This window comes from Gracilinanus agilis, chromosome 1, assembly GCF_016433145.1.
Source record: "Gracilinanus agilis isolate LMUSP501 chromosome 1, AgileGrace, whole genome shotgun sequence".
Lineage (NCBI taxonomy): Eukaryota > Metazoa > Chordata > Mammalia > Didelphimorphia > Didelphidae > Gracilinanus > Gracilinanus agilis.
Genome location: NC_058130.1, coordinates 780735863 through 780746298, shown reverse-complemented (window position 1 = coordinate 780746298; position 10436 = coordinate 780735863). Strand labels below are relative to the sequence as shown.

At 51.9% G+C, this 10436-nt stretch overlaps 1 protein-coding gene across 1 annotated transcript in view; it reads right to left on the bottom strand.

Annotated features, from left to right (window-relative positions):
- The window catches only part of CDC45 (cell division cycle 45), a 29428-nt gene extending 19255 nt beyond the window's left edge, over positions 1-10173 (bottom strand). Inside the window, exons 1-6 of the mRNA XM_044656589.1 lie at positions 10108-10173; positions 4017-4076; positions 2909-3001; positions 1310-1447; positions 909-995; positions 537-616 (exon numbers count right to left, since the gene is read on the bottom strand). Coding sequence (XP_044512524.1) covers positions 537-616; positions 909-995; positions 1310-1447; positions 2909-3001; positions 4017-4076; positions 10108-10158 — 509 coding nt within the window. The 5' untranslated portion in view covers positions 10159-10173. The remainder of the gene's footprint in view (positions 1-536; positions 617-908; positions 996-1309; positions 1448-2908; positions 3002-4016; positions 4077-10107) is intronic.
- Between the last annotated feature and the right edge of the window lie 263 nt (positions 10174-10436).

Sequence of the window (10436 nt, the reverse complement as noted above, 5' to 3'; positions counted from 1 at the left end):
AGGGAGAAAGTAAGGGAAGAAGGAAGACCTGAGATGGAGGCTGTGACGTAGCATCACCAGAGGAACAAGGCCACGTCCTATCCAGGCCCTGAACAAAGGGGGAAGGCTCGATAGGCCACGCAGTGTGAGTGTAGCCAATATGGTTCTGCTTTCCTTGACTAGGAATATGTTACAAATATCTGCATTTCCCCCAGGGGGTGGAGGAGGAGGGAGAGCGACAGTGAGCGCCTGTTAGCTGAGGGGACAAAAACCTAAGAGCATCTTTCCGGGTGTGAAGCCGAGGCAGGGGGGCTTTGCTCCCTGAGAATGCGGGCTGGTCTAACATGAAATGGGCCGTCCCGGGGCCAGGAGCACTGCTAAGCAGGAAGGATTCCTACGGAGCAGACAGAGGAGGAGAATCCACCGGGGCCTCCAGGGACACCGATGGGTCCGGTGATGAGCTGTCCTTGGGAAACAGTTCCTGGCCCTTAGCAGAGGAAGGTGGACATCAGAGGCCCACTGAGTGGCGCATTTTCAGCCATGGTCAGAGCACTGACCGTTTGGGCCGCTCTGCTCTTTGTAACAAGGGAGGGGGGTTCTGCTGGGGTGGGAAGGGGACACTGGAAAGCGATGGCCACTACCAAGAAGAAACTCAAGTAAAACCTGCTTAAGAAAACACCCTTGTAAAAGTTAGCCAGCAGCAGAGCGGCTCAGTGGGTAGTGCCTCGGGCCTAGAGTCCTGGGTTCCAACCTGGCCTGGGCCTTTCCTCGCTGGGTGACCCTGGATAAGTCACTTAACGCCCATGGCCCAGCCCTGAGTGCTCCTCTGCTAGGAACCAGCAGCCAGGACCGATTCTAAGACGAAAGAGAAGGAGGGTACAGAAGGAAATGCTGCCACCAACTCTTTCCCGAGGGGTGACCCGACCCACCGCGCACCCCACACGTCCCAGCCTCTGTACGTTGTCTCCGGAGGATGGCCGGGCCTTGGGACAAGCCTTCTCTGCCGGGCTGATTCTCTGATGACAGAGCCAGAGGCCGGGAGGCCTGTGCGGGGAGCCCAGGCTCGCAGGCAGGCTCTCGCGGGGGAATGAATGAAAGGAGGCTCCCGTGCCACGGGGCCAGCACGCTCTAAGCAGGGCCAGGTGCCAGCCCGCAGCCCAAACAGGGCTTTCTAAGGACTCCGACCGGCTCACCAGCTGAGCCGGGCCGGGTTCGAGTAAGTCGTTCCCTCCCTTCATTCTCTCCTCTGGAAAGCGAGGCTGGAACAGGTGGTCTCGGGGCCTGGCCCAGAGGCTGCCTCCTCCCGGATTCCCTCCCGGCACCCCCTCACCTGGCTGTCGTTGTAGACATTCACGACGTTGACAGGCCGGTGGGTGTCACAAATGAAGAAAATCGTGTCGTCTTCGGGCTGGAGCGTATCTAAGAGGTCGATGTTGGCCCCGCAGTTTATGAGAATAAAATAGCGGAACTGAAAGAGCAAAGCGGATGCCTCAGGGCTGGGGCTGAAGACGGGCCTCCGGAACCTCCCCACGTCAGAGCTAGCAGAATTCTGGGGGGACGCCCGGCCCAGCCCCAACTGAAGCAAGAATCCCCTTTGCCCCAGGCCCAACATGCAAGGATGTCATCCAGACTCCCTGGCGGGGAACTCGCTCCTTCCCAAGGCTGCCTCTCCTTGTTCAGAAGCATTTCCCAACTTACAGCCTCCCCACATTTGCCCCACAGGACAGCTTCTGCCCTCGAGGATGCACAGAACCCGTGTAGGCCCTCGTGCCAAGGCTGCCTCCAGATTCCGAAAGCGGGGCCAGGTTTGGGTCTTGGCCTTCCCTCAGGGCAGGAGCTCAAAGCTCATCGCCTCCAGGCTAGCCTCCTCCTCCTCCTCCTCCTCACTGTGGCCTCCTCGCTGTGCTGGGGATGCCCGGAGCGCCCAGCTGGGAGGCCACAAGGAAGCGGCCCTCGCCGTTGCTCCCCGGATCCTGAGGGACTTTATTCAGAACACTCGGATCCCTCGAGTCGGGCTCAACGTACAAAACATCGTCCTGAGCTGGTGTTTTTTTAGGTTTAAAAAAAAATCGACTTTTCTGTGTTTTCCAGCCCTGGTCCAAGAGTCTTCCCTGCCCTGTGGACTTTCAGACCCAAAGCTTGAAAATAAAAATTGCTAAAGAAAAAGCGTCCTGTCTGCACGGCAGTGTCAGGAGAATTTACACTAGGAGAGAAGGGGGAGCCTCCTTTTTGAACCCCTGGCAGTGGTGTCTGGAATCTGTGGATTTGGCCCAAATCGTGCCGGATCGTACAAGATGACCAATTCCATTCGTAGCTCCTGGGAGCGTGCCTGCCCCTCAGGGGCCGCCCTGGCACGGCATGTGGCTTTGGGGACCCGTCTCAGCGGAGCCTCACGATCCGTCGAGGGGAGGCCCCTTGGGCATGGTCACCTCCACGGGGCAGGCAGCCCCGACTCCAGCTCTGCGGTTGTGACCTCTCTGTGCCACGGGTCCAAGGCAGAGTCCCAGGCCGGATCAAAGGCTCCTTAAGGACAGGCACGGGGTACACTCTCTGTGTGAGCCCCCGGGGCCACGGCCATGTCGGGGGCCCCAGTAATGATGTGATGAACAGGCCGACATGGAATTATAGGAGAAGCCAAAGTCCTTGGGAATTACAGTGAAGCTTTTTAAATGGTTTTAAAAAGTCATCTTTTTTTTTTTTTTAAACCCTTTCCTTTTGTCTTAGAATTGGTACCAAATATTGGTTCCAGGACAGAAGAGCAGCAAGGGCTAGGCAATGGGGGTCAAGTGACTTGCCCAGGGTCACACAGCTAGGAAGTGTCTGAAGCCACATTTGAACCCAGGACTTCCCGTCTCTAGGCCTGGCATCCTATCCACCGAGCCCCCCAGCTGCCCTCTATAAATGTCATCTTAGTAGAAGGCGCTCGTACCTGGTCTTTGTGTTCCAGAAATGAGGTTTCAAGTTCCTGCCACCCAGAAACGGGAACCAATGTGTACTGGACGTGGTCACACTGGAACAAGGCCTGGGCAGAGAAGGGCAGGAGTGGTTGGCAGGCGGTGACTATCCCCCTCATTCACCTGCCCTGGAATGTGGCCACTGGCCAGAGGTGGGGAGGGAGGCCCAAGTGGCACCGAGAACGGGGACCTCGTGCCTTTGTCTCCTCCTCCTCCTCCTCTCCCCATCAGCCACTGAACAGGAGAATCCTTTCTCCTTCCTTGGGAAGGTCACTCGTTATTTTGTTGGTTTGGCTTATCCGTCCACACCACAGATCTGTCCCCATCAAAAGGGCACAGCCAGCAAGGCCCTCACAGCCCATTAGCCCAACAAGTATGTGAATAGAAGAAAGTCATCCAATATCACACCAAAGCAGGTGTGGGGGCTTTTCCAAAGGCCTCCAGAGGGGGCACAGGGAAGGGAGAACAGAACCCATCCCCTCCAGGGGCAGCCCACGTTCCCCTCCAGGGCAGCCCACGTTCCCCTCCAGGGGCAGCCCACGTTCCCCTCCAGGGGCAGCCCACGTTCCCCTCCAGGGCCAGCTCTAATTATTAGGAGGGGATTTTTTTACCCTGACCACAAGTGGATTCTGACTCTCAGTAGCTTTCCCACTGCTCCTAGTTCTACCTTCTGGGGCTAAACAGGGAGTTTTATCCTTCTTTATCTGAACCCTTGAAGAGAGCAATCAAAACACTTCCTTGCCTCAGTGGACCATTCTATGCGTCCAGATGGTCCCCCAAGCCCCCATTATCATTTGTTACCCAACCTTCTAGGGATGAGCCTTCCCAGATTTAACTGTCCAGGCCAGCAGACTAGAAGTTGGCTAAACCCCCCAAATCTCCACCTACGAGGCAGATAACCACAAAGTTACCAAGTCTTGTCATTCAAGATAACAAGAAAAGGCATTTGGTTCCAGAAGCTTTGAATCTTGAAAACAGGAAGAACCACAGATTTTTTTCTCCTTTTGATTAGTTCCCAATCAAATTCTTCCCCCTAATTAATATTCTTTTCCTTTCTCTACATCCCCATTATTATCCACTTACCTGAAGAATTTTGCAGGCACACAACGCATCAACATCAGAAGCAACAAAGAGGAGGACCCGCTACAACAAGAATGAAAGAAAAATAGATGAGTATAATGGTTAGTATTGGAGGAGGGTGGGGGAGGAGAAGGAAGGAAGGAAGGAAGGAAGGAGGAAGGGAGGGAGGGAGGAAGAGAGAGAGGGAGGGAAGGAAGGGGAAGGAGGGAGGGAGGAAGGGAGGAAGGAAGGAAGAAATGGTGGAAGGGAGGGAGGGAGGAAGAGAGGGAGGGAAGAAGGAGGAAAAGAGGAAGAGAGGGAGGGAAGAAGGAAGAAATGGAGGAAGAGAGGGAGGAAGGAAGGAGGGAGGGAGGGGAGGTAAAGGCATTATTAAGGGCTAACTAGGTGTTGAGCATTGAGGTCCCAAATACAAAAGCAAAGAAAATTGCTGCCCTCAAAGAGTTTATTTTAAAATTAAATCAAATTTCATTTTCAAAGTTCAACCTTCTTTCTCCCACCTCTTCTCTCTCCAACAACTGGGAAAGCAAGAAAAAAATAAAACTCCTATTACAAGTATGGAGAATCAAGCAACAAAAAATGTCTGCCATGTCTTTAAAAAAAAAAAAATGGATGTCTCAATCTGCCCTCGGAGTCCTTCTGCTCGGTCTGGAGCTGGGCAGCACATTTCATCATGAGTTCTCAAGAATTATGGTAAGTCACTGTACTGATGAATCCCCAAATTCTTTGTCATACATGTGTGCGCACACACACTTGTTATCAATCACGTCTGACTTTGTGATCCCATTTGGGGTTTTCTTGACAAAGATACTGGAGTAGTTTGCCATTTCCTTCTCCAGCTCATTTTACATAAGAGGAAACTGAGACCAACAGGATGACATGACTTTTCCAAGGTCACTCAGCTAGAAAGTGTCTGAAGCTAAATTTAAACTCAAGAAGCCGAGTCTTCCTGACCCCAAGCCCAGTGTTCTAACCACTGCACCATCTATCACCTTGCTTCATTTTATCATTCTAATGTCATTTGACCCACCCAATAACTCTGGGACAGAAGTGAAATTATTGTCCCCATTTTATAAATGAGGAAACTGAGGAAGCCAGTTATTAAATAACTTGCTTGGGAAGTTTCTGAGGTCAGGTTTGAACCCAGGAAGATGAGTCTTCCTGACTCCAGGCCTGGCACACTTTCTACTATGACACTTACTGCATGTGTGTACACACACACACACACACACACACACACACACACGTCTGTTTTCATAAGCTAAGCTCTCCTTCTCTCCTTGCTACCCTAACAACTTCTCCCACTGAGACCACAAGAAGCCCCATCACCGCCCATATTAGATTCTTCTCTGGATTAAAGGCTCCTCAGTGAAGGCCGGGTGGAAGTCCTGTAATTGCACAGTTAAATGGATTCTAAAATAGATACATTTCTTTTGCACATCAAGGTCTAAAAGAGTTCAGAAAACAGATTTGCTCCTAACATATTTATAGGAGAAAAGGTTCCCGGCCTTGTTTTTAGTTCTGACAGCATGGCAAGTGTCATCTCTTAAAGCAGGAGGGCAGGAGTTGGGAGGCCAGAAAGAGCAGGAATGTGGGGAGGGCCTGCCTCAGGTTGCTGGCAGTGTCAGAACAAAGAAGGGAAGGGATGCATATAAGTGGTGCTCTGAAGGGAGAATCCATAGGACTTGGCAAAACACTGGCTAGAGGGGATGAGAGAAAATGGAATTAAGGACGCTTTGGTGGCAAGCTTGAGTGATGGAATGAATGGGGATGCTCTAAAAATAAAGGGACGTGAGGAAGGAGGAGGGGTTTGGGAGGAAAGAAAATGAGTTCAGCTTCAGACATGTCTCCCAGATAGCCAGTCTGAGCCATCTAGTAGGCAAAGGGAGAGGCTGGGAGGGAGGTTAGGGCTGGGCAGGTAGATCTGGGCATCATCTGTGCAGAGATAGTCACCACCGAATCCATTGTAATGGATGAGATTACGGGAGAGAAGAGGGACCAGAATGAGGTTTTTTAACCCTTACTTTCTGTTTTAGTCTCAATTCTAAGACAGAAGATCAGCAAAGGCTAGGCTATCGGGGGTGAGTGACTTGCCCAGGTCACATAGCTGGGAAGTATTTGAGGCCAGTTTGAATCCAGGTTCTCCTGACTCCAGGCTTGGTGCTCTCTATCCACTGAGCCACCTACCTGACTCCCCTGGACAAAGTCTTGTGGGACACCCACAGTTAACAAGCAGGACCTGGATGAAGATCCAGGAAAGGAGCCTGAGAGAGGAGACCCTGGAGAGAGCTTGAGTCCCAGAAACCTGGAGAGGAGAGCAGTACGGACAGTGACAAAGGCTGCCCAGGAGTCCAGGAGAACGAGGCCTGAGAAGATGCCCTGAGATTTAGCATCTAAGAGGTTAACGGTAACTCTGAAGATGGTGAAGTAGAGGTTAGCCTTGGTAAGGGGCAGGGCCAGCCCTTCACAGAGGCAGGGTGAAGGAGGGGAGGGGCAGAAGGCACCTGAGCTGCGCAGGAGGAGGGAAGAGGGAGCTCACAATTAATGGCCTCGGTGGCTCTCCAGGTTCTCGGCTGAGAGGGTGGGAAGAGGGGGGGCCTGAGAAGTTTAAGAAATGACAAGAAAGTTTAAAGAGCCACCGTGGCGAGCGGGAGGGTGAGGTAATAAGGGAAGTCAAGTAGGACTGCCAGGCAGCAGGGAGCGCCCAGTGAAGGCTGTGTAACAAATGTAGAGGCCTCAGTGAGAACGATTGTGTGCTTTCTCCACCTTGGCTCAAGAGCACATGTAGAGGAGCAAAGGCGGAATAGTGAGGCTAATTCAAGGCTGGAATCCAAGTTAAAATCTGACTCCAAAACTCAGCAGTGTACGCACTTGGGACAGGCTGCCTCTCCACGAAGTATTCACCATGAAGGCACCCTTGGTTCTCCCCAGCCTGGGCAGGGGGCCACCCTTCCTCCTCCTCAGAGCTCCCAAAGAACTCTGGTGTTCTCTTAGTGCCTTTATAATCCCCTCCCGGCCCTGGATAGGATAGTCATAGCCCAACAATGTCTCATTTCCCCTGAGGGATTAGGAGCTCCTCTGGAAAGGAGATGACATAATCATCCCCAAAGCACAGAACACAGCAGATATTGGGATCTGGTCTCGGACCACAGCTGCCTCCTTCCATTAAGGCCCTTCCTGACCTCATCAGGGGGTTGTTACCTTCATTCCTCCCCTGGGACTAACAGTGTGCGGGCTAGTTTTTAATTGCTTGTCTAGCACTTAGCCCAGTGTGCTCAGAGCATGCCACCACCAACGCTATCTAATCATTCCTTCACACACAAGGCAGCAGGTCAAGAGACTCAGCCCCAGGACCATGAGCCGAGGGAGCCTGGGCAGGTCGCTTCATCCGCGAGTGCTCTAGGCAGCCAGCTAAGGAGCGCGTGATTATTTTTACTGTCAGGATGTAGTTGTTTAGTCCTGTCTAACTCTCCATGACCTCATTTGGGGTTTTCTTGGCAAAGATACTGAAGTGGTCTGCCATTTCCTTCTCCAGCTCTAAAAAATGAGAAAACTCAGGCCAACAGGGTTAATTGTGTGTTTGGGTTTTTTTGTTTGTTGTTTTTTTAAACCCTCCCCTCCCCTCATGGAGTCAATACTGTGTATTGGCAGAAGAGCTGTAAGGGCTAGGCAATGGGGGTTAGGTGACTTGCCCAGGGTCACAAAACTGGGAAGTGCCTGAGGCCAGATTTGAACCTAGGACCTCCCATCTCTAGGCCTGGCTCTCAATCCAGGCCAACAGGGTTAATGACTTACTCAGAGTCCCACAACTAGAAAGCATCTGAGGCTGCATTTAAATGCAAGACTTCCTGAGTCCAAGCCTAGAGATATGTCCACCAAACCACTGGGCTGCCTCTAACTCCTAGAGGGAGTGTTCCCCCTAGAAAGTTCCCAATATCAGTAAGATCAAGGGTCTTGCCTTTCTGCCTAGGTCCTTTTCTGCCAGATTCCATGTTGTTTCTTGCTAAATAGAATGGAATCTCCCCGGGGGCAGGGGCTGATTTGTTTCTGTCTCTGAATCCCCAAATGAAGGACAGTGTCTAACATAAAGCATATTATCAATAAAGATTTGCTTAATTGCATCAAATTTAAGAAAAAACCCTTTTCAGCCACCAGGAAAAGCCTCTCCCACCTCATAGGCATCAAGAAGTCAAAACTACCAACTGGTGGCACAGTGGGTAGAGCTTCAACCCTGGAATCAGGAAGACCTGAGTTCAAATCCAGCCTCAAATACTTCCTAATTGTGAAATTCTGGGTAAATCATTGAACTTCTCTTCAGTGGTAAAATGGAGATGATAATAAGACTTTGGGGCTCAAGGCTATTTGGAGAAGAAAATGGGACATTTGTAAATCATCAAGCACACCAGAAACACTCTGGTGATGGTGATTATGGTGATCTTGATGTTACTCTGAGATAAAGAAGGCTCCCTGATAAGGAGAGCAGCAAAACAGGGTGAAATCTAGATCCCCAAAGTCTGAGGGTGAAGCAAACCTTGACAGAGGGGGTGGTATCCAACAGGGGCAGAAGGTGGACAAGTTTTCTAACCGAATTTGTTGGGGGTGAAAGAGGAGAGGCCTGGAGGAGCTCTGCCATCTTTCTCCTACCTCTTTAGAGTGAAGCAGGGGTGGGGAGTGGAGCCTCCTGAGAAGAGAAGGGAGCCCCAGAATGGCTCTAGGCAGATGGATTAGTTGGGATCTCCTATGACCACCACGCAAAGCCCCTTTCCTTAAGAAATAATATAGAATAGTACAAGGGCAGAGACACTATGAGGAGTCATTGCTCTGCAGAAGCAGGAGATTCTGACCTTGAACCCACATTGTGTTTCTATATGAAGCAACAGAGGCCAGGCTGGCTTGGGAACCAAGAAGACCTGGATTTGAATTCTCCCTATTATTTTTTGTCCGTTCTTGAGTTTCAAACTGGACCAATGTCACCACAGGGTGAGATCTTGACTTGCTGATGAACTGGATTGAAATGAGGCAGAGTTGCACAAAGTTATCAGCCTCTTTTCCAGAATCATCCATGTCTAGTGGCAAGACAAAAACCAGGATGACTGATGGCTGAGGAGCTGGTAGACGACCTCAGCATCTTCCATGTCCGACCAAGTTCTAAGAGCTCCACAGCTCCAGCTTCAGGCACCTTCATGGCCCTTAGTACAAACTGTTCTCATTCACCCGCTCCTAGGTAGAAGTCTTCACATGCCTGAGGTAGACACCTCATAACCTACGGTTGAGCCTGAGGCCTGTCAGTTACCCAAGATGGTTTACCAGGGCGTATCCGCTGCCAGTGCTACAGAGAAAGCAGGGTGCCAGGCAGGCACCAAAGGGGGATGAATAGCCCCAAGACGGGCTCAGCGGCTCTCTCACTAGAGGGGCTGGTGCTCCTGGAACACCCCCATCCTTCCCTCCCTGTGTTAGATATTGGTAAGAGTTCATCAATACCTCAGGGCCTCTGACAATCCTCAAAGGCTCTACAATGGCTAATGGGGGGCTGACCCGCACAGGGACAATGGCTCCTCACGGGGTGTCCCACACAAGCTCTTCCTTCCAGACTCACTGGACCTGACTCCCTTTCCCAGATTTTATGCGGAGGTCTGGCCAAGCCCCTGGATGTTCCTCCCACACAGGCTGTCCCCAAGCCTAGAACCTACTCTCCACTGCACTTAGAGTCCTTAGCTTCCCTCAAGGTGCAGCTTGAGCATCAGAAACCATCCTGTCCTTTCCTACTGTCTAGCTGCCCGCCCCTCTCTGACACCTAGCCCTTGCCTCCAGCCTCCACAGGAGGAAACGCTCACAATCGTCGGGAAGACTGAAGAGCCTATGTCTGGACACTGCCTAATAGAGGGCCCCTCTCCTCAAGCTCGGACACTTCCCATCCGAAGGCCCCTCCCGGCCCTGACATCCTTCGTTCTACGTTCTAGCCCCCCCAGTTCTGACATTCCCAGTTCTAAGCTCCGACATCCCCTGTTCTAAGGTCCCTCCCGGCCCTGACATCCCACGTTCTAGGTTCTAGCCCTCGCTCCCCACTCCATGTTCTAGGTGCCCGGCCCAGCCTCACCTCCGTCTGAATCACGTCATAGAAATCCCGGCGAAAGTCAGTCACAAACATGGTGCGGGCGAAGGGACCGAGGGCTCCACAGAAGCTGATTCAGACTCAGCCTCAACCTCAGACCCAGACTCGGAACCAGACTCGGAACCAGACTCGGACCCGGATCCAGGCTGGGAGTAGCAGCTGGAGTCAGAGGGTACTCAACACTCGCGCCAAAATCGTCTTCCTCCCATTGGCTGCAGGCCGCTAACCAATCACTGCTGATACCGGAGAGGTTCTTCAATTCTGATTGGAAAAGCATGGGGAGGCGGGCCTTAACGTCCAGCCAATGGCCATTT